The sequence below is a fragment of the Esox lucius genome, chromosome 20 (genome assembly GCF_011004845.1).
Source record: "Esox lucius isolate fEsoLuc1 chromosome 20, fEsoLuc1.pri, whole genome shotgun sequence".
Classification (NCBI taxonomy): Eukaryota; Metazoa; Chordata; class Actinopteri; order Esociformes; family Esocidae; genus Esox; species Esox lucius.
This window is the reverse complement of record NC_047588.1, coordinates 31,749,809-31,774,889: the sequence shown is the minus strand read 5'-3', so window position 1 is coordinate 31,774,889 and position 25,081 is coordinate 31,749,809. Positions and strand designations below refer to the sequence as shown.

At 44.4% G+C, this 25,081-nt stretch overlaps 1 protein-coding gene across 1 annotated transcript in view; it reads right to left on the bottom strand.

The window, feature by feature from the left end:
* Positions 1–1,350: 1,350 nt before the first annotated feature.
* Positions 1,351–25,081, bottom strand: part of snrka (SNF related kinase a) — a 47,254-nt gene continuing 23,523 nt past the window's right edge. The window contains exons 3-6 of the mRNA XM_029115745.2: positions 23,498–23,639; positions 11,560–11,772; positions 7,764–7,898; positions 1,351–4,345 (exon numbers count right to left, since the gene is read on the bottom strand). Coding sequence (XP_028971578.1) covers positions 2,941–4,345; positions 7,764–7,898; positions 11,560–11,772; positions 23,498–23,639 — 1,895 coding nt within the window. The 3' untranslated portion in view covers positions 1,351–2,940. The remainder of the gene's footprint in view (positions 4,346–7,763; positions 7,899–11,559; positions 11,773–23,497; positions 23,640–25,081) is intronic.

Genomic DNA, 25,081 nt, shown 5'->3' with positions numbered 1-25,081 from the left:
ACACATACAGACACAGACATACAGACAGACAGAGACACATACAGACAGACAGAGACACACACAGACAGACAGAGACACACACAGACAGACAGAGACACACACAGACAGACAGAGACACACACAGACAGACAGAGACACATACAGACAGACAGAGACACATACAGACAGACAGAGACACATACAGACAGATACACAGACACATACAGACAGACAGAGACACATACAGACAGATACACAGACAGACAGACAGACAGACACAGACAGACAGACAGAGACACAGACAGACAGAGACACAGACAGACAGACAGACACTCTTCCCCAAGAGGAGACTCATGGGCCCGCTTCAACACATTTTAAAACAGCAGATTGTTCAGAAGTCAAAAAATAAACTTTTTTTAAACATATATACATACTTAAAACACCCTTTTAAAAACAAACTAGCCTGCCAGACAGACGACTAGTTACAGTAACTTAAAGTAAATCTGTCTTACAAAGCAGAGATGTGGCTGAGTGCACATGGGTCAACTGGTATTCATATACCCAATAGTTTTCCACTAAATTAATTTTCCTTTAATTTATCATGCCCTTCTATGGATCTTATTTGCAGTTCTACACATCATGAGTGGGTAAACAACAGTAAATGAATGACATGACCAAAATGTGAATGGGGCCAAATCTACCTCACCCAAAACCAAGTGGTCCTGCCAGCCACATCCAGGCCAAGCAGGGGGGGGGGGGGGGTTTAGGGCACACACACTGCTGGTCTATTTCCTCTCCTTTACATTCCGTTTTACGTTTTCATGTACTTGAATGATTTCAGGAGTTAGCCCAATTTGCAATTAGCAGTAGTACGTTTAATCAATTTAATGACATTTTTGTGAGAATACAGTGTCAGAGTGTAGGTAAGTGGATTTACTATATAGTCATTAGTATAGTAGTATTTTACCTGACCAGCAACATTTAGGCTGCCCGTTTCATTCCCTAATAACCAAACAAGGCTCAAAACAGTCACCTGGACCAACAAAAGAGATTTAGAAGGAGCTCTGACAGACACACCCACCCAACGTGCACACAAGTCTTATCTTGAACCAATTCCCACACCAACTTAGGAAAGGTGGTGGAAACACAAGTGGATCTCGGACTCGGGCAATGAGTCAACAGGTGTTAAATATCAGGTGTTACAGCCCAGGTGAAAGAATTCCTGACTAATGAGGTGACCTGCACAGTGACAGTACCGCATGCTATTCAAAATCGATCAAAATCGATGCCCATAACACTGCCTAAGAGGATTGCATCTAAATTTAAATCAAGACTGCTCTGTAGACTTATTTTACCAAATGAAAGTCTCTCAGTTACCCAGGTGTTTTGAAGTTGCACTTGTTAGTGGGGGTTTGCGCACAATTCAGCTTGCATTGAAATTAAATCAGTGAGAGCTGTTTAAATTAGCCATTTAAAAGTAAAATCTTTAATTTCATCCACTTAAATATGAAACAATACGAAAACGGATTGGCCGAGTGCAATAAAGTAAAAGCACCTTAGACAGCGGAGCTCAGCCATTACTGTACAATGGCATTACTGAATCAAGTAAAAATAGGTTTATTCCACCACAAGTTGGTTAGTTGGTCAATGTTTAAAGACTGCATGGAGAAGCACAACATGACGGTGGCTACCCTTCCTCCAGGTCCATATATGGTCAACCATTAATCGGTCACTTAGCCCTCCTAGAAACCTTTGTGAATGGCTCCCAACAGAGGTCGCTACGTGGGGGCTGAGCCGTGGTCGAGTGGCTACACAAGCCTTCCCATCGGCAATCAGGGTTCAAGACCACCCCTTAACCTTCATGTCACCCACAGCCTCCCTCTGATTCTGCTGTCAATAAAAGCCTTGATAAAAACAATTACTACTTAGGTAGTTTAAAGGGCAGCAGGAAAATGTTTCCTGGAATGGACATTACTCCCGTCTGGGAAAGGTTTTATCTTCAGTCTGTATCCATTGTAGGTGTTTCACTGATAAAATATTTAAAAAGTGATTTGTTAAACAGAAGATATTTTTAAAACGCGTTCTCTTAGTGGGGACAGGTGGGTGCCCCCCCCCAAACGGTTGGGGGGCCACGATGAGTTAGCCGTCTCAATGAGGGGAGGTTTGAAAGAGACAAGATGTCAGAATGCACATTGTTGAAATACTCCATGGAGCTGAACATTGCTTGTAACAGAGCAAACCTACATTTTAAACCTGTAACTGGACCCTGACATTTATAAGATCTTAGACCGAATCACAAACAATTTTGCATTTAAGTCCAGGTTGGTTTACTTTTCCTGCTACGCTTCAAACCACCTAAGTAGAAACCTTGATTGGAAGCCATTAACAAACAATAGTTTACTAACAGTAGCTGTACATCTCCCAGCCGAATCATTATATTCCACTGCTAGTGCACAGAAATATCAGGACTGGATTTAAGCAGTAGACCAAAATGACATATTTAAAGTGTCGTTTCAGCTACCATGTGCTCCTACTTACCCACTGCAAAATTTGGTCCTTTTTAGTCTCAAAATAATCAATCAAAATCAATCCCATTTCCATATTTCTGTTTATATAAATGCCATCAACTCACCTCACAATTTTAGTTAAGTGCTATTACCTCATCTCATTGAAGGGAGGGGGGGGGGGGGGGGGGGCAAAAGGCTAAAGTGATAGTAGCAAACTAAATGACCCCTAGCAGCATGCGCCTCATATGTCATAGGTCTTAGTGAAGGGAGGGGGGGGGGGGGGGGCGTTCCCAAAGAAATCGAAATAAAAACAGTTTGAATATTTTAAGACAACAGCAGAAGGCAGGTTTCGACGGTGAGCTGTTTCCGAGGTCAGACGTATGCTACATCGGTGACTGTGGTCGGACATGGTCGCCTGGCAGAGTAACGACAGAGGGTGCGCGGTGTGTGGCCGTCATATCACCTGACAGCAGCTGGCCTGAGAGGATGTACACAGGAGCCCTTCTCTGGGGCTGTGCTGGATGTTAACAGATATGGTCTTTTCACACAGAGGTAGCTGGAGAACATTGTTTTTCAGGCTGTTCAGCTTATTCTTCTCCTTGGTGGCCAGGGCCAGTTCGCTGAGTGCCGCCGCCGTTTGGTCGGCGTACGCCCCCAGGTTGTTGGCGGCCGTGGTGGGCAGGGCCATGGTGGGCAGGGCCATGGGGTCCAGGTCCAGGTCCAGGCTGCCATTGGAGCCGATGCACATCTTCCACGAGGACCTCTCCTGGGTCTTGACGCTGACGGCCGACAGGCTGCTGTCTATGATGAACTGGCCCACCCCTCCGGCCAGGCCGGGGCCCCCACTCCTCCCCCTCTTCTGTAACTGGGAGCTGAGACACAGGCTCATGAGCTTCAGCCCCTCCACCAGCTCTGCTGCCCTGTGACCCCGTATGGACCCTGAGCCCGAAGACGAGTGGTTACTATTAGAACAACTGGAGGGGGAACCCTGTCCCTTACCACCTCCTCCCCCACCTCCCCCACCACCACCACCACCTCCTCCTCCACCACCACCCCCACCCCCCCCACCACCTCCTCCAGGAGGACTGCCCTTGTCTGGTCCGGAGCTGCCTCCCTCCCCAGGGGGTTTGCTCTGCCCTCCACTGCTGCTGCCCCCGTTTCCCCCAGAGTTTCCGGGGGGGTCCTCGCTGCTGTCCCTGCGGTTCCAGCTGTAGGCGAAGCCCGTGTCCTTGTCCAGGCGCCGCCGGTGGCTCTCAGAGTCGTCGTCGCTGGTCTCTGAGCTGGAGCAGGACGAGCCGCGGCCCTGGCTCTTACGGCGGTGGTAGCGTTTCTGAGCGGTGCCCGGCGACCCGGCCGCGGCAGCTGCCACGTTCATCTTCAGCCGGCTGAGTTTGGGCGGCAGACCCTCGTCCATGTCGAAGTCGTCATCCGACTCGCCCTCCTCCTCGAAGATCTGATTAAGAACCGGAGCGCTCTTCCTGGAGGTCAGGCGGTTGGTGATAGACGGAGGCTTGCGACGCAGGATCACCTGAGTGGACAGCGGGGACGGGTCCATCTCCTCTTCCTCCTCTTCGTCCTCCTCCACCCTGAACAGGCAGGTGCGCTGCTTGGCAGAGGTGGAGGGCGCTGGGGCCGTGGCTCCAGATCTGGCAGGCCCAGAAATGGGGGCAGGGGCACCGGAGGCCCCTGGGTCACACTCATCCCTGCGAAGCTCCAGCAGGCCCTTGGCACGGTGTCCGTTGAGGAGGTTCTCAGTGCTGCGGGCGGGAGACTGGGGACCCCCAGAATGGGAGATGGACGAGGCTGCCAGGCTGTCCTCAATGTCCTGGTGCATGTCAATCTTGGTCGGCCAGGACTGCCTGGAAGGGCAAAAGAACAGACAACGATGACCACATTTCGTACATAATGTAATGACTCACGATGAGGAGAGGATATTAAACAGCCTTTTAGTATTCAGTACTGAACTGCTGAAACTGGTTAAAACACTAAAAGCTTGGGTGGGTCTCCTGTGGCTCTCGATTCCCACGGGTGACCAGTGGGATGATGATGGTCCAGAATGCAAGTGCAACAGCTGCATAATGTTCTTAAATGTGAAGTGAAATGTAAAAGTGGAGCGGTGCCAAGTCCTCCGACTCCACGCGGTCAGAACACAATTCATCCCAAGGTAGTCCCGTTTGTCACGAGCGTGTCTTGGACCTCCCACAGCGCTGCGTTGCGGGGGGAGACTTGGCCGCGGCACCACCCTCTGTGCTGGATCTGCTCCCATCCCATTTCATTTGGCCAGGCTTTCAAAGGCTTAACTACCGCAGAGAATCTCAACCACACAAGGACACATGCGGCGTTACCATGATATAATCACAACGCTTAGGAGGCCAATACGAGGTGCACCGTGGTTCTAAACATCCTACATGTGTCATGACTGCTTTAAAGAACAAATAACATATTGATTTGATTTTCCAAACATTGCTCACCATGTCTGACAGCCATGAGACATTTCGATTTGATAATTGATCTCCGTTAACGCCCTCAGACAGATCCTACAATCCCTGAAGCAGTCTGCTTGATAGAGGTCAGCCAGAAGCGCTTATTATAGTCTTCAACAGATTCCCACACAGGAACCGTCCGGAAATATTGGGACGGTTGGCCTTCATACTTTTTTGAGTTATCGACAAAGCTCGATTCATGAACACTTTCAAAAGAACAGAATGATGCGTCGTTTCGGAGTGTGCGTCTGTTCGTGGATAAACGTGGGGAGGCAGACATTTTGGCTGTGTGGATGGAGGTCTCGGCGCCATGTAGCCTTGTCACAATGGGACTTTTGTGAACTTTGATGAATGCCGTTTTGGGCATATTCAGTGACGTGACATAGACATGTTACACACTGCACAGTGGGCCGTCTAAAAAGGAGAAAACCTCCATCAGAAAGCGCTGCGCTTCCTCGCCTATGACAACAACGTGGCCTGAAGCTGCACCGAGTGTTTCTATGCTTAAGTACAGTACACCGCTTAATGATCAAAAACCACGTGAAGTGGACAGAGAAGCTCAAGGTGGAACAGCATATCTGATCCATGTTGCTGGGCCATATAATCCAGCAGATTTGGCTGACAAGCTACTCCTGCACCCGAGAGGGCTGTGACCCAGGAGCTAAAAATGGGCCGCCTCTCCTGGAGCACCTGTTTGCCCATGTGTTTCTGGTCAAACGGGTTAGAGCGGGCAGGCCAGGGATACAGAGGGGAGCCGCTTTAGCCTGTGCGCATTGGATCTCCCTCTTTTTCCCATTGCTCTTTGGCTCCGAAATGCCTCATCTGACTCCCTCTCTGCTGAGAGGGCAACCAGACTCCCATTTTCTAGGTCACTCAAAAGCAATTACTGTGGTCAGCCTTTAAACACATTTGTCTCCACATGGAGGAATCACATGACAGAGCAGCAGGGATGTAAGCTAGACCAAGGCAACAGGGCAGTGTGGGATGTCCTCCTGAGGCCATAGTCCATGAAGAATCATCATCATCATCATCGTCTACAGTATCTCACAAAAGTGAGTACACCCCTCACATTTTTGTAAACATTTGATTATATCTTTTCATGTGACAACACTGAAGAAATGACACTTTGCTACAATGTAAAGTAGTGAGTGTACAGCTTGTAGAACAGTGTAAATTTGCTGTCCCCACACAACCTTTAATGTCTAAACCGCTGGCAACAAAAGTGAGTACACCCCTAAGTGAAAATTTCCAAATTGGGCCCAAAGTGTAAATATTTTGTGTGGCCACCATTATTTACCAGCACTGCTTTAACCCTCTTGGGTATGGAGTTTACCTGAGCTTCACAGGTTGCCAATGGAGTCCTCTTCCACCCCTCCATGATGACATCATGGAGCTGGTGGATGTTAGAGACCTTGAACTCCTCCACCTTCCGTTTGAGGATGACCCACAGATGCTCAATAGGGTTTAGATCGGGAGACATGCTTGACAGTCCATCACCTTTACCCTCAGCTTCTTTAGCAAGGCAGTGGTCATCTTGGAGGTGCGTTTGGGGTCGTAATCATGTTGTAATACTGCCTTGCAGCCCAGTCTCCGAAAGGGAGGGGATCATGCTCGGCTTCAGTATGTCACAGTACATGTTGGCATTCATAGTTCCCTCAATGAACTATAGCTCCCCAGTGACGGCAGCACTCATGCAGCCCCAGACCATGACACTCCCACCACCATGCTTGACTGTATGCAAGACACACTTGTCTTTTTACTCTTCACCTGGTTGCTGCCACACACGCTTGACACCATCTGAACCAAATACGTTTATCTTGGTCTCATCAGACCACAGGACATGGTTCCAGTAATCCATGTCCTTAGTCTGCTTGTGTTCAGCAAACTGTTTGCGGACTTTCTTGTGCATCATCTTTAGAAGAGGCTTCCTTCTGGGACAACAGCCATGCAGACCAATTTGATGCAGTGTGCGTCATATGGTCTGAGCACTGACAGGCTGACCCCCCACCCCTTCAACTTCTGCAGCAATGCTGGCAGCACTCATATGTCTATTTCCCAAAGACAACCTCTGGATATGACGCTGAGCACGTGCAGTCAACTTCTTTGGTCGACCATGGCGAGGCCTGTTCTGAGTAGAACCTGTCCTGTTAAACCGCTGTATGGTCTTGGCCACCGTGCTGCAGCTCAGCTTCTTATAGCCTAGGCCATCTTTATGTAGAGCAACAATTCTTTTTTTCAGATCCTCAGACAGTTCTTTTCCATGAGGTGCCATGTTGAACTTCCAGTGATCAGTATGAGGGAGTGTGAGTGCGACAACACCAAATTCAACACACCTGCTCCCCATTCACACCTGAGACCTTGTAACACAAACGAGTCACATGACACTGGGGAGGGAAAATTGCTAATTGGGCCCAATTTGGACATTTTCACTTAGGGGTGTACTCACTTTTGTTGCCAGCGGTTTAGACATTAATGGCTGTGTGTTGAGTTATTTGGAGGGGACAGCAAATTTACACTGTTATACAAGCTGTACACTCACTACTTTACATTGTAGCAAAGTGTCATTTCTTCAGTGTTGTCACATGAAAAGATATGATCAAATATTTGCAAAAATGTGAGGGGTGTACTCACTTCTGTGAGATAATGTACATTTTGAATGGCCCCAATAAATGAGTGAGCGGGCCTTGGTGATGCAGAGGCTGGGTTCTGGTGGGTTCTACCCACAAGGGGGGGTGGTCTTCTATGTGTATGCAGGTATATGTTCCACGTGTGTATGGGTGGCTATGACTGTTACCTGAACTGAGCCTTGATGTTGCTGGGGCTGGAGGAGCGCGTCTGGACCTCCTTCTCTTGTTTCTCCCTCAGGATCCTCTCAGCCAGGAGGAAGTAGGTGGCAGTGATGTGGTTATACTTGTTAGTCTCCAGGGCTCTGCAACAAGGACAGGGGAAAACATGTTAGCACAGGATGGCAGAGACAAGGCCAAGGAGAGGGTAACAAACACACACACACACAGTACATCAACGAGTTGTTCTCAGTGCAGCACAACCCAATCAGGTGGGCATTTAAGCAAGGCCTTTGAGTGATACATGTAATGGAAACAAGATAGTAGGTTCTCACCTTTAGCCTGTATATGAGGCTATACAGACAGCAGCTAGCTAACACACCTTCCTTGACAGCCTTTGGGATAAGCCTACACTACCCTGTGTTAATGGGTAAACAAGTGAACGTGTTAGCCACAAGCTGCTGTGGAGTATGCGCACACATGTGTGTGTGTGTGTATTTAGGGTGGGAGCTTTAGCAGGACAGTCATCTATGGAGTGACTGGGAAGTGGGAGTTAACTCGCTGGCATGGGCCCAGGACTTCCACCCCACCAGTCTCCTTTTCCGTAAAGGCCTTCCTTCGGAGCGGTTTAGTAAAGGCCTTCCTTCGGAGCGGTTTAGTAAAGGCCTTCCTTCGGAGCGGTTTAGTAAAGGCCTTCCTTCGGAGCGGTTTAGTAAAGGCCTTCCTTCGGAGCGGTTTAGTAAAGGCCTTCCTTCAGAGCGGTTTAGTAAAGGCCTTCCTTCAGAGCGGTTTAGTAAAGGCCTTCCTTCAGAGCGGTTTAGTAAAGGCCTTCCTTCAGAGCGGTTTAGTAAAGGCCTTCCTTCGGAGGGGTTTAGTAAAGGCCTTCCTTCAGAGCGGTTTAGTAAAGGCCTTCCTTCAGAGCGGTTTAGTAAAGGCCTTCCTTCAGAGCAGTTTAGTAAAGGCCTTCCTTCAGAGCAGTTTAGTAAAGGCCTCTTTGATCCTTCCTGTGTCTCTGTGGTTTGGAACATAGCTGGCAGCGGCGACAGTGCTGCTGCTTTAGACAGTAAGCATGTTACAAATCACATACATGATTCATGTGTGGGAGGCAAACACAGGGCTGCTGTTAGATACAAATGCAATTACAGTCAAACACTGTGGGCTCTTATCCTCAGATGATCAGATTGAAGTGTTTTTTCTTAGGGGGAGGGGGGTAAAAGAGATGTAGACACAGTTCAGAGATTGAATGAGCATTGTCTCTGTTTTACTGAGGCATCTGATGGCTCTCTGAGAGTAGGACAAACTCAGTCGGGTTCACTGGCCTAGCGTTGTAGCCCAGGGGCAGCAGCTAGCCAGGATAGAGGGCAGACAGGCTTGGCAGTATACCATATATGCAGTGCTAGCAAGGCCGGGGTTGTGGCTTTCATTCCCGCTGTGGGCGGTATGAAAAAGAAGGAACATGTATGCATTCGTTACTCTAGGTCCCTGTGTATGAGCATATATGATATACATGTACAATATACTGTATAAGTTGACTGCAAGTATTGGCCTTGCAAGCATCATGCTCTACTAAGCTACATGGGATGATTATTTTAGGATTAATCAGGTCCATTTAATTAATACTAATGAATACTACAAATCTTACTTCAGAACAGCTGGCCAGGTTCTCTGAGAAACTCAGATGTCTGGCAATCGTCAGTTAATCCTTGATTTAAAATTTTTTAGGCTTCTTCCTTCCTGGCCTCACATGTAGGTGGTAGTTTGTGCCATCTCTTTCTGACAGTTGACTCCTGCACTTTGACATTGATTGTGGGAAGACAGGCCTACAGATTTCTTGATGTTACCCTGGGGAGATTTCGAGAATTTGGTGTGACGACCTGACCTACATAGACTGCCAGTGCCTTGGAATATTCTCCATTTGTAGATCTGTTGGACAATGGAATGATGTACTTCAAATTGCTGGAAAATGGCTTTGTAACCCCTCCAAGACACCGGGCATCAAGGGTCTCAAATAAGTCTTTTGATTTTGGCATGCGTTACCACACACCTATTTGGTTAAGACTAAACCGGACAAATTCTAATCTTCATGGAAAGTTGGACCCTTCAAAGTTGCACTCTAATGCTCTTCTAATCCTTTGCCCCTATTTTGGGACACCAGACTTTAACTTTAGCCATTTAAAAGCTGGTGCTGCACTAACATAAAAGGAAATTGCTCTGTTTATTTCAATTGCATTGATGTTTTCGATGTTTAATTTTTGTGTGATTTGTTTAATTGGGTTGCCTTTACAAATCAATGAGGCTGGAGTTTCTCAAATGACCATGTAAATAAAAACAAATCAATATATTTTTTCATAAGACTGCATCGGTCATCTTCATTTAAGGCCTCTAGTTAACATTTCCTTGTAAATGCCCAAGTTTGTCAAAACCGTTATTAATTTGCTTTTGTTAGCCTTATTAGCCAACTGGGTACATTGGAACATTTGAATTTTCTTAGCATTCTGGTATACTTGAAGCTATTTTTGTTTAAATAAATTGGTTGGAAAGTAGAGAAGCTTGTTTTCTTCTCATCAAGAGTGCTATGTGATGGTCCTGATTCCAGGTGTTTCTTTAAAGCCTGCTATGTCAGGTCAGGTATGTGCTGTTCAGTTACCACTGTGCAGCTGTCTCTCAAAGGCTGTCCTTGTAGCTTCAGGTGAGACAGAATGTTGTGCACATTTCTTTAACTACATCTCCATCTCTCTCTCTTACATTAACTCCATCCATTCCATCCACTGTCAATCAACCTCTAAACCGGACTCTATGCTGGCGCTGTTTACAAGGAGCAACTGTGCTCCTCTGCTGAAAGATCCAGGCACACACATTTATTTTGGAGCACAATGATGAGGTAGCTTACTGTTGAGGTAGCTTAAATTGTCTCTAGTGTTGACAATTAATCAAAACAACTATGGACAATAACACGGAACAGAAAACAAGAACAACAAAAATGTCTACACCTTATCGTCCACTTAAAAATACAACTTCGCAGTGGTCCTGGCATCGTGCATACTGGTGCTCTGCCTGTGTGTGAGTCCAACAATCAAACACAATGTGTTGTTGGCCATGCATGTCTGTAAATGAAGAACCTGGCACACTGAACGGACCCGCCAGGCCACCACAGAATTCAGATGCTCTCTACAGGAGGCCCTGCCTACAGAACACACAATGGGATACACCTTCAGACTGCAAGCACAGGAATGGTTCTCTTCTCACAATGAGCCATATTTGCATGTCCTCTCGGCGTTGGCTCTTGCACGGTCACTGGCTCGCGGAGCAAAGTAGTTGCAAACACTGCTGCTCTTGCAGGCAGAAGCTTTGTTGGCTCAACCACATCCACAACACAAAGACCTGTCCGGAGCATGGTCTTGCCACTTAAAATAACTTTTGATGCTCTTGGTCATTCCAAACAATTACCATAGACTCGTTCTGCCAGAGTTAAACAATGAATTGGGAGAAAGACTTAGCGCTTTTATTCTCCATGAGGTAGGCTATAATTGGCTTGTTGCAGGGCATTACGGTATGAACAGTTATTTGTGTGGTTAACAACTATGCATTTAAACACGCCCAAACACTACAACCATGGGAGTGTTAGTTTCAGGGGTCGAAATCATCACTTGCCCCTGTGCAAATACTTCCTGCGTTTGCCTACCAAATTTGTTGTTGCATATGCAAGCAAATCTGTCGCAATGTAGAGCAATACCGAACAGCTGCTCTCGACAGTTAGGCACGTTAAGATGCAGAGTGCTCAGGGGATCCCCACGTGTGTTGACTTACTCCACTATGGCCTCTCGGTCCGCGATGTCGCCCAGCACCATGCGCTGTATGATGCCGTTGTGCTCCTCTTCAGACAGGCTCTTGTGGGACACCAGGGGTGTGTTGAACTTGGTGGCGGGCGACGGGTCCACCCCCTGCAGCCAGGCATGGCTCTCTATCTGCTCCAGGGAGGCGCGGCCCTTTGGATCCCGCTGCAGCATGCGGCCCACCAGACTAGAGAGAGGGAAGAGGATCACAGACTGAGCATGAAGTCCGTTTCTGTCACTGGACTGCAACAACAGGTTTGCTTTGGCAATGCAAAAGGTTTTTCTTGTGCCTGCAAAAAGTATTAATTGCATTGCATGACAGAGAATAACATGAGTGAGCAACAGAATGGAAAGGATGGATTTAGAGAAAGGGGCATGGGGGGGAAGAGCACCATGTCAGTCTAACTGGCAATATTAGAGACAGGTCAATTTGACCCCCCTTTGGATAATATTGAAAACCCCATTGACACTGCATCACAATCCTACGCCCTTGCTTGCTGGAGACCACAACAACCCTCTAAAGGCAGGTAGCCATGCTTTTCTAGAACACTAGAAACCTTACAGAGCTCCAATCTATTTATACATATTCATCTATTAAATATTAACGCCGAGCTACGGCCCTCCATTATGTCTCTATGCCGCAAAACATCTGCCGCTATACATTAGAGCTAGCTGGCTTGGTTTTCTAACAGTCAGAGTAGAAGTTACATTTAAGCAATATGGCTCCAGGGTGTGTGGTATATGGCCATTATGCCATGGTTAAGGGCAGTTCTTAGGCACAAAGCAATGCAGAGTGCCTGGATACAGACCTCAGCCATTGCATTTTGACCATAAATGATAACCGGAGAAGTTACAAGAACAATTAAACAATAAAATAAATGTTATATACAACTTGTGCTTTTCCTTTAAATACATCCACAATCAGTTTAAAAAAAGTTAGGACAGATGCAATGAAAGACTGGAAAAGTTGTGTAATGCTAAAAAACTAAACCTGGTGGAATATCACATCTAATTAGGTCAGTTGGCAACAGGTCAGTAACATGACTGGGTATTAAAATTAGATTAGATTCAACGTTACTGCCATTGAAAAGTACATGTATAGTAAAACTAAATGAAATAAAAGATAATTCCAGACTGGAAAACCAATATCGGGTGGCCGTGACCTTCAGGCCCTCAGGCGGCACTACATTAAAAACAGACATGACACTGCATGGGCTCAGGAACACTTCTGAAAACCATTGTCTGTGAACACAGTACATCACTGCATCCACAAACACATGTCAAAACTCTACCACGCAAAGAAGAAACCATATATAAACAAGATCCTGAACCACTGCCACCTTCTCTGGGCACAAGCTCAATTAAGGTGCACTGAGGTGAAGTGGAAAACGGTCTTGTTGGCTGACGAATCAAAACGTGAAATTATTTTTGGGAATCATGGATGCTGTGTCCTCCAGACAAAAGAGGAGAGGGACCATCTGACTTTTCAGCGAACAGTTCAAAAGCCAACATCCGTGATGGTATGTGGGTGCATTATGGCATGGGTTACTTGCACATCTGTGAAAGCACCATTAATGCTACACACTATATACAGGTTTTGGAGCAACATCTTCTGCCATCCAGCCAATGTATTTTTCAAGGAAGACCATGCTTTTTCAGTAAGACAAGGCCAAACCACATTTTGCACGTATTACAACAGCATGACTCCGTAGCAAAAGAGTGGGTGCAAAACTGGTTATGAAACAAAAATTATGACAAAGGAGACCCCGAACTGTTGAGCAGCTGCAATCCTATATAAAGCAAGAATGGGGCAACATTCCACTTAGAAAACTACAGCATTTGGTCTCCTCAGTTTCCAAATGCTTACAGAGAATTGTTAAAAGGAAAGGTGATGCAACACAGTGGTAAACATGACCCTGTCCCAACGTTTTTGAAATGCTGCTGGCATCAAATTCAAAATTGGCATGCATTTTTCAATTGCATTCGGTTTTTATTTGCATTTTACCCAATGTCCAAACTTTTTGGAAACAGGGTTTTAGATCATTTGTTTTCACTTTAACATTCATAAGTGATGAAAAAAACTCTTGGCTCTCTGCAGCAATGAGATGAGCAATGTTTGGAATTTTAAAGAAAACTTGTCAATCGCAATACAGTACGTATATAAACACTATACTAATCAAATCAGCCCTTAACCTTACATGGCAATAGGCTAAGTCACACTGTTTCTCTGTGCCTTGTGCTTACTATTCTGAAATATGCTGTGGGTCAACAGCCCTGTAGTAACTGAAGCAGATCTCTCAAACCAATCTCTCCTTAAAAACAAAAAACTGCTCCCACAACTAGTGGGATATATTTTAAATGACTAATAAATGTTTTTCTTTAAAGACAGATTGGTGTAAGATGTCTGCTCCATTGTTTTGCTACATGTTGACAAGAGGGGACCTTTGACCCCTGAGCCACACTGAATAGTCACCACAGGGTTCAGAAAAAGTTATTTAGCACACTGCAGTAACTGGTTAGGTATTGTAATAATATCGTATTGTGAGGTTCCCAGCAATTCCCATCACTAAAAAGAACAATAGGCTTATACTGCCTGTCTCAAAGTGTTTGAAGATAGGCTTGAGTGCCGATACAAACACACAGAAAAGGCATCAGCTTAGAGAGGATGAAAACCATGCTGGCAAACTGAAGTTGGTCACTGCTCAACGGCTTATATTTGATAGGCAAATAAAATGTGTGAAAACAGAGATTTCATTTTAATGAGATTATGACAGCTATAATAAAACCAGATAGAGACTAATCACTGTAAAACCCATCTTCATTAAAAGTAGCCTGATGTCTGTAAATATCAAGGCATATCTGTTTTTTGGTAGCATAAAATGACAGACAAATCCAGATATTAGGCTTTTTATTTTTCATTATGAGTCTATTAATGTCCACTAGTCTGCCAAGCCAGACTATAATGTAGCCTGTCATAGGCCTATATTAAAACCCTAATGACACACCAACACAACAGGGAGATGACTAGGCTAACCCCAACAACATACTTCTCTTCTCTCTATTAAACCCAAGACAAAACAGGGTCGGGCACACAACTGGAAATGATTGTCGATCTGAGATCTCCTGCCTTCTGAAAAGTCCCACCTTGAAAACCAATCAAGGGTTTCGAAGACAAAACAAAGAGGGCACTGACCAGAGTGAATCACAAATGCAGCATGTCCCTTAGTGCCCTATGCTGACCAGGACCATTTGGGAGGCACGCTAAGTAGAGTGGGACAACGTGCTCCTCCTGAGCCCTGCAGTCCTCCCCACTTTGTCCCTCAGCCCAGTCCGTCGGTCAGGCCGGCGCGGGGGATGTGTCAGCAGAGCGGCAGACACAGATAAGAAGAACTCAACCTCTTTTTTTTTTTTAATAACCACTGTCAGCTTCCATTTACCTCTGCCTGCCGTGATGTGGATCGTGAGACAAAACACACGCGCCCAGCCGCAAACATGCTCAGGCACGTACACGAGGCGCACGTCAACTAGCAACTTTCACAGCCGGTGTATAAATTACAAATTACGTTTGGCTACCAGTTACCTCTGTCAGCTGTCAGTGGATAACGACCCCGCGACTCCGTGTGCACAGAATTCATCTGAACATGAACTTTACTTCCTGCTTGTGACCCGGAGCATGTTACAGACTGCCAGATTCATACCTGGCTAACATGTACTATTTCATGACCCACTCCAGCGTTACTCTTCCTGCCTGGCTCGGCTTGTCTCTACCCATTCCCACTCTCCTCTCTGGGGAAGGTGACAGGAAACTGCTATGGGGATATTTATAGTAACCTCCTAGGCAATAGGCATGCCTGCTGCATCTCTCCATACTATAACAGCAGGCAGGCAGCCAGGGAGAGGAAGAGGCAAAGAAAATAAACAACGTGAGAGCAAGAGAGCGAGAAGACGGATCATTTGGATGCGTTTAGGGAGCAATGTGCAGGCGTCTAATTGTATTAATTGCACACAATTTGTATAAGCTATGTGACATCACACACTGCAAAAAAGGCCCAGTTAATTAAGAAAATAAATAATTGTCACTCCGTGATTTTTCGCTCTCCAAAAGACCTTGAAGATAAATGTCTACCACTTTTCAGAAGGCATACACTGGCAAGATTCAGTACAAAAAGAATTATCAATAGGTGTTGACGAGGATCGCAATCAAACAGACTTGCCATTAATCCCAGAACGACAATGAACCGGCTCAATGAACAGAACAATGGAAACATACAGCACCATACCCAGTGATGGGCTTAATACGAACAGCACTTTCACGTCACGCCGAGAAACTCGCAGAGTTTTTAAATCTAATACCTGCAACATTTACATACTTATCAAAACAAGGAATGACAAAAACAAACCACTTGGGGATGCAATGCAAACAACCTACTGAATTATTAGTTGTAGATTTTGGCAAAGCATGGGGAGAGTGGAACAGAGACAATATTCTAATGAAAGAGAAATGCGCTAATCCAGCAGCTTGGCAGTACAGCTCAATCCACATAGGACCATCTTATCTACGGGGAGGGGGAAAGACTAGCCAATAGATGTGAAGAGAAAAACCAAAATAATGAACCTATAAACAAATCCAACCACGTAACCGGTCTCGCTTCGTCAAAAGAGTCCAATGAATAGAGGACACACACAGTTGTGCTCAAAGGTATACATACACTTGGAGAATTGGTAATATATGTACCATTTGTAAAGAAAGCATGAGTGAGCAGGCAAAACACATCTCATTTCTTATGGGATTCACATTCAACTGTAGGTCATAACAGAATGGCACAATCATGATACAAAACACGGCAACAAAGAAAATAATTAACTGACCCCTGTTCAAAAGTCTGCATACCCTTTGTTCTTAATACTGTGTATTGCCCCCTTTAGCATCAATGACAGCATGCAGTTTTTGTAATAGTTGTTTGTTCTTATAGGGGGTATAGCTGCCCATTCGTCTTGGCAATATGCCTCCAGGTCATGCAAAGTCTTTAGTCGTCTTGCATGAACTGCACGTTTGAGATCTCCCCAGTGGCTCGATGATATTAAGGTCAGGAGACTGTGGTGGCCACTCCAGAATCTTCACCTTTTTCTCCTATAACCACTAGATGGTCAACTTGGCCTTGTGCTTAGGGTCATTGTCGTGCTGGAAAGTCCGATGTGCAGCTTTTGTGCAGAAGAATGCAAATTGTCTGCCAGCGTTTTCTGATAACATACTGTATTCATCTTGACATACATTTTCACAAGATTCCGCTGCCTTTAGAGTTCACCCCCCCCCCCCAAAACATCAGTGAGCCACCACCATGCTTCACAGTGGGGATGGTATTCTGCTCACTATAGACCTTGTTGACCCCTCTCCAAACATAGCACTTATGGTTGTGACCATAAAGTTCTATTTTGGTTCGTCACTCCAAACTACAATGTGCCGGAAGCGGTGAGGCGTGTCAAGGTGTTGTTGGGCATATTGTAACCAGGATTTTTATGTGGCATTGGCGCAGTAAAGGATTCTTTCTAGCAACTCGACCATGCAGCTCATTTTTGTTCAAGTACTGTCGTTTTTGTGCTCCTTGAAACAACCACACCATCTTTTTCCAGAGCAGCCTATATTTCTCCTGAGGTTACCTGTGAGTTTTTCTTTGTATCCCAAACAATTCCTCTGGCAGGTTTGGCCGAAATCTTTCTTGGTATACCTGACCTTGACTTGGTATCAAGAGATCCCCAAATTTTCTGACTATCATTTGCAAGGCTTCAGATATCTTTTTATATCCTTTTCCATCTTTATAAAGTTCCATTCCTTGTTATGCAGATCTTTTGAGTTATTTTCTGCTCCCCATGGCTCAGTATCTAGCCTGCTCAGTGCATCCACGTGCGAGGTAACAAACTCATTGACTATTTATACAGACACTAATTGCAATTTAAAAAGCCACAGGTGTGGGAAATTCACCTTTAAATTGCCATTTTCACCTGTGTGTCACCTTGTGTGCCTGTAAAAAGGTCAAACATTCAAGGGTATGTAAGCTTTTGAACAGGGCCATTTGGGTGATTTCTGTTAACATTATGATTTAAAAAGGAGCCAAACAACTAAGTGATAAATGGCTTCATATGATCACTATCCTTAAATAAAATAGTTTTTTTTGCATGATCAGTTGCATTTTCAACATCAACGCCAAACACAATCTCTGCCAGGGTATGCAAACTTATGAGCACAACTGAACAATAATTGGTTGGGAATTTATGGCAATTTATGCCAAAATATCACATCTCTGATCTGGGATATTGGTTTTAGTCAGTCCAATGAATGAGCCAAAGTAAATTTCAGGAGTTTCAGTTTCAAGGTTTATTTGTCAAATGTACCCAACAACACAGCGTCATCCTGAACAATGACATTCTTGTGGCAGCAAAAGTTCTGCCAAGTTTCCATCCGCCTGGTCCCATCACATCTCTCTGTGACTATCTTCTGCAGTCAGAGCAAGTCAACTCCCTGTACACCTCCGCTGGCTGAGGCCACCAGCCTCCCTAGTCCAGTTTCTCACCACACACCTCCTATCCTCCACAGGAGCATCCCAGGTCACACGCTTGTCAACAGCTAATTAGCGCAATGTAAGAGCCTGTCACACCTGACTATACAGGTCCGTTAACTAACCTGTTCTAGTGGACCACCGGGCTTGGCGCTTCCAGTGTACCAACCTCAGCTCTAGAAGCTTAGCCCAACATTATTAAAATGCCAGCTCAGGTCTGCATAAGTCTACTTCGAAATTAACTGTGGTTTACAGGAAAACAATGATTCACATTATCATTTCACAAAATCATGAAACGTTGCGGGAACATTTTAAATAGTTTGTTTTTTAAAGTAACCCTGACGCAACTAATTTCAAATGTAAAGATGCAACCATTTCATCACGGTCTGAATTTCTCCAAAAAGTCAACTGTTGTCAGAAGTCTACTGTTAACATGAACTCTACAAATAACAGCACCATACAATGTCCAGCTCCATTTGATGTTTCAGCACTACAAAGCTGTCCACTGCTTGCCTTGGGCTGTAATTAGGCATTCAGTATCTTTAGTCCTATGTCCGTCATTAGACCAAAAGAGCCATTTACCCCCATGCTTTTGCACACAATATCAGTTCTCATAGAGAGCAGAATAAGCCTCAAATGTATTATTTATTCATTATTATATGGGCGGGCAAAACATTTATCCAACCCCTGCTGTATCGACAAGGGGAGAGGTTTTGCCATGTTTCAATGATATGTATCGCTGTTCATTCAAGCACCACCACCACATCCCTGCAACTACTGAAGAGTCCCTTCCTAAGTACTCCAGCGATAGGCTACGGACATTCATTTCTAGTGGTCTGTGCAGTCATAAGAAAAAAAGAGCCAAAAAAAGGGCCAAAATGAATTTACTTACATTTTTAGTCAATGTACAAGTAATGACTTTGAATTCACTGTTACACATCAGCATGCAAGACTGCAATCCAACTAGCCTGCTAGCTATGACTTTTACATTAGTGCTCATGTCTCAACATTTTGGGCTTGGTCTAACCAGCGATCACTTAACAGGGTATTAAAAAAATGTATGCATTCATTTTAGCCAGCAACCAAAAACGCCAGGTAAAATGATAAATTCAGGGAGCTAACTAGCCTTGAACCACCACATTACATCATCCTAATAACAGTATGAACCCACAGAACACTGAAACCGGCAGACATTTTGCGATCTGAAAGAAGAGAAAGAGACTGGTTTAGAAAACGCCAGCGTAGGTTCAGTAAGTGTTAAGATGTGTTTAAGGGTGTTCCAACAGTCCAAGCCTTGCCTCAGAGGCACAGCGATGAAGCATGGGTTCACTGGTCCCATTCAAGCACACTCGCCTCTGCCTTTCCCATTTAGTAATGATGTTTTAGGGAAGTATAGTGCATTATTTCCAAAGCAAGTTTGAAAATAATACCCTTTTCAAAACCTGAAATCATGGAATTAAAGAGAACCAAATTGTGACTACATTAGACCATCTTTGACCACACAGAGTGGTTACAGAGTGAAAACTCATACTAACTACCCTTTAAAGGGGCTGCGTCCCATAGGCTTAGTACTCTCCTTGACATCACCTGCCTGGCCACTAGGCTCCTTCAAACAGACTCAGCCTGTCTCTGTACATGGCAGTGAGGCATATATCAAGCATATTTCACAAATTGACCTTGAAATCCTAAGTTTAACCCCAGACGAAATGGATTAAGTGATGATAACTGTTGGTATTGGATGCAAACGTCCTGACGTAAACTACTTAGTGGATAGTTATCAACAGCGTGAACTCTAAACTAAACTGGTACAGCAGCAGCAGTCCAATTAAAACGAACTCAATGGTCTGATGACTTCCAAGTGCCTGCGCTTCCCTGAGTTCAGTGTCCCAGCTGAAACAAATTCCTTTAAATCCTTTTCATAAATAATCAATCATGCGTGCGCCTAGAAGCAGAACAGAAGGCAAAGGAGGAAAGGAGATGTAAGTAAAACAGGTTAAGTGAGCAGCTTCTGTTGATAATGTGTGTTGTGTGGCCATTTACAGTTTGTCTGCTTAATGCAGTCAAGTGAAAAGTAAGGACACCTCCCTGGAAAGTTGTCTTTTTTTTTAATATAGGGACATGTAATCTCCACTTCAACACTGCTGATGGATAAAAGCAACCCAAGAGGGAAGAGGCCTCATCTGTGTGTCTGTGCCACTATGCCATCTGTTCCAGCATGGGCTGAACCAAAAACACAACATCCATTTTACAAGTCCATTTAGGTGTTATTAATTGACAGATCCTGTGTCTCCCCTACTCTTTTTCCTAACAGTGGAAGGATGTTGCGGGCCGGCATCAACACAAAAGGCCCGATCCTGTTACATTAAGAGGGAAACACAGGCAGATCCCTTCTGATTACCTGCTTGGAAAATGACCAACTGGTTAAAAAGGAGGATGTCCACTAATCATCTCTATTGCCTGTGCCCAGAGACTGAGAAACAAGTGCCATCATTTGACTTTAAGTTTCCCACTTTAATAAAATATAATTTATTCTTCAATGCAAATACAGATGAACAGTGCACAATGTTCTCCTGGCAGATTCCCATAAAAATAGGGCCCAAAAGGAATATTGCCATCCCTATGCCCATGGAATCACTTAAAACAAGCCTAATAATTCAATGCACGCAAGCACACAGACAACTGAATTATACCCATTTACCTGCATCATGAATAGGCTATACACCTGGTTTTGCCAAACTCACCAATAGCAATTGACCAATGAAATCATTTATTAGCGTTGTTATGTTGTTAAAAGCATGTACAGTGCCTTGGGGGAAGTATTCGGAACCCTTCACTTTCAACATTTTGTTGTGTTATATACAATTTATAACTGATTATATTTATGTTTTGCCATCAATCTACACACAATACCCTATAATGACAAAGCAAAAAACAATTTTTAGAAATGTTTAGGTGAAAAGTTGTTGGGGAAAAAAAAACTGAAATATATGAGTACTTTACAGAAGCACCTCTGGCAGCGATCACCTTAGCTATGCCTTTACCAGCTTTGCAAACCTGGATTTGGATTTCTCCAACTCTTCTTTGGAGATCCTCTCAATTTCTCTCGGATAATATGGAAAGGGTCAGTGAACTGCAATCTTCAGGTCTCACAGATCTTTAAATGGGACTCAAGTCCGGGCTTAGCCTGGGCCAGAAAGAGATTCACAGACTTGTCCCAGCTGTGTGCTTCGGGTCGTTGTCGTTCTGAAAGATGAATCGACGCCCCCAGTCTGAGGCCCTGCGTGCACAGGATCAGGTTTTCTTCAAGGCTTTTGACATATTTTACTCTGTTCAACCTTCCCTCGATCCTGACCAGTCTCTAAGTCCCTTCCGCTTACAAGTGAGCGCCTTTCTAAATCATGTCCAATCAACTGAATAGGCCACAGTTGTATGCCAAGTTCTAGAGTCATCTCAAGGACGATCAAAAGGACACAGCTTGCATCTGAGCGCCATTTGGACTGTCATGGCACAGAGTATGAATACTTATGTACATGAGATACATCCGTTTTGGCACATACGATTCAGTATGTCGTGCAACCAAACCCTAGTCTATTCTGACCACATTCCTCGGGTTAAAAATAATGCAGGCACTATTTCAAAGACGCAGCATATGAAACACATCCAAACACTTGTTTTTCCCCCGCGCCAAATTGTGACTGTTGTATTGAACAATGTTTTTTTAAATGAGCATTTCATTCCTATTGCATCAGCATCCTGTCAAAAGTATTTGTTAAAATTACATGTCTCATATAGTCACTACTCAATTTAAGCTAAACAGGACAACAAAATGCTTGCAATGGCCTCCACCCCAATCACATGGAAACAAAGGGAAAAGTCTAGTGTTGTTGGAACTAAATTGTAATAGAGTTAGCAGAACTCCGTAGACACAAGGACATGTGCATTTTCAATTCCATTTCAAGCCAGTCAGTGTTCTTTTTTCCCCCTCTCCCTTTCATTGAATTTGACTCTGAAGATTAAATCAAGACAGACACTGGAACAGTCCAGGATGGAGGACACTCCTGTAAACATCAACTACAGCACAGCAAGGAGGAAATGGACTGGATGTTCAAGGAGCAAAAATAACACCATCAGTCACGTCTTGACAAAACACACCCATTCTGCTCTGATGGGAAACCAAACAGAACCGGGCCTGGTCTTTACAGAATAAAGCATTTCATCCTACATATATAACAACGGTTTGTGGAATCCTGGATGGAAGGCCTGGTGGTGTTACGGATGCGTTTCTAACAATGAAGTTGCAATGCACATACACAATACAACCGGGTGTTAAAACTACACTGCCATTAGAATAACAGCCGATGTCACGGTTGCTAGAAAGGAAGTCCATTTTCAGAGAGTGTAAATGGAGACTGTATTTGGAACCATTAGGCCCCAGCCTATTTTAAGTGACTGTTGTCCTCATTCAGCTGACAAAACTGTAGGCCTGCTCGTTATTCAGCCGACACACAGTAGGCCTAGCTCATTGTTCAGCCGACACACAGTAGGCCTAGCTCATTGTTCAGCCGACACACAGTATGCCTAGCTCATTGTTCAGCCGACAGAGGAGGCCTAGCTCATTGTTCAGCCGACAGAGGAGGCCTAGCTCATTGTTCAGCCGACAGAGGAGGCCTAGCTCATTGTTCAGCCGACAGAGGAGGCCTAGCTCATTGTTCAGCCGACAGAGGAGGCCTAGCTCATTGTTCAGCCGACACTAGCTCATGATTTAAGTCCATCTCTGTCCACCTTAATTTCCTATATCCTAACTGAATTTGGATTTGATTAAATCTAGAATGATTGGCATCAACCCCAGGGTCAATCCACTATAGGAATACCCTGTGACAATGAAAGCTAATTCAGCTATTCTTCCATACCATATCAAATAATATTTTGCATGGGCCTCAATATCATAAAATACATTTAAGAAAGGCATGTTTGTCAAATCATTTGTTTTAGGTTGCATGAGGCCATCGCTCTAAACAGAAAAAAAATGTAACTATAAAACACAAAAAAAAAAAAGTGTTTTGTGAAAAAACAAAAGAGCCCAGACACCAGGTCACCACTAACATAACCCGTCTGTGTGTGTGTGTACCGGAACTGCTATAAAAATGTGCACTTGTCAACACTGCCTAAGTGAAGACATTGTAGGAAATTGAGGACGCTCTTGATAGATCATCCTCTTCATAGAGATTACAAGTCATTGCAAACTAAAAGACAGACCGCAAGAAAGTTTAAATGGGGAATTTCAGGCAATCAAATTAATTCTGTAGAAAAATAATGATAGTAAAACATGGAGTGTGTGTGTGTGTGTGTTGGACTCACTCTTTGCAGGCATTGGAGACATGCGTGGGTACAGTGTATTTGCAGTCCATGATCATGGTGAGGGTCTCGCTGTCGTTGGCCTCTTGGAAGGGGGGCTGTCCACACACCAGCATGAAGAGGATCACACCCAGACTCCAGATATCTGGGGAGAGGAGGATTGGTGAATGGACCATTCCGTTATTGGAACCTACCTGGGTTCTGCAGAACCATCGGTCACGACAGAGCACTCAATTCCTTCCGCAGCACGAACCAATTGGCCCGGGTTAAAAAGGATTTCCTGTGCTGTTGACAGTAACAGCTCTGCTACACTACAGCCAGCAGCATCAGGTATTCCCTTAAGACACTGAAAGGCCCCTTGAAGCTCAGTTAGTGCAGCATGGTCCAAAGAGGCCAGGACAAAACATTCTTCCAAACGTGTGCCCTTAGTACTGTAAGTCACTCTGGAGGAGACAGCCGGCTAAATTTCGTGGATGAAATGAATGAAACCTGCACAACTGGCTGCTCTGCATTGCATCCAGTTTCAGCCTCACCACAGATTGATCCTCAGTGCTAAGACGTGTTTATTTCAATGTTCACACCTCTGCAGTAAGAGCAAGTTACGGCACTAGCTAAATAAAGTTCTACTTGATGTCCTCCAGCGCTGCTAGGCACCAGTACACACATTTTGCAGCCCCAACAGCACTGTTTCCTATATAGCATCCCACTTTGATGAGGGCCAAATTGGATTTCAGAAGTATGCATGTCACTGCTGATACGGAATGTTGTAAGCGAAAACTGCTGTGATTTGACCCAACTCTCAATAACAGAATTAATTAATAGGCAGAGTATATTTACATCTTTAATCCCAAGCTTCTCAGAATTTGTCAGTCAACTTAATGCTTGCAAAAATAACTTCGCCAGATGGTCCAGGAGAAATGTTCATTGCTCTGCTATAATTATAATAATTAAGTGTTGATGCCCTCAAAAACAGAGTTTAGTCTGAGTGCAGCCTTAAGCCTCATTGCACAAGTGGTGCCACTAAATGATGGAAAGGAAACTGTAGCTCGCCTACAAGAGACGTTCAAATCCTCCTTGGGTCAAACAACCTGTCCCTGGAAGGAATTTAGTGTGACTGAATCATGTAGCCTAATCGAAACATTAACTATGTTCCGGACTGCATGACTGCTGCAGACCGTATTGTCTTACAGCAGTGTTTCCTCTACATTCAGTTATTGGTGGCTCTGACATCATCCAAAATACCATGGAAAAAATAAATGCATTCTATTTTTGGGAAATTAATTTCAGGACAGTACAACATTTCTGTAAAATGCGGTATGTAAAATATATAATTGAGCTATTCAGTAACTGCCAACAGTTGAAAAGCACGTATGTATTGGTTGCCACCCTAGGTTCATGCACTAGGCCTACTCATAAAGCTTATTTAACTCTATTATTCAAAAATGTAAAAAATTAATAAATAGATTTTTTTCCATACAGTCAAGACCTAATCGAAATAAATGTGTTGAACTGTAGGAAATTTTATTAAAACTCATTCCCATAAAAAAAATATGTATGATTGCAGTGAACAAACCCTTTAACCGTAAA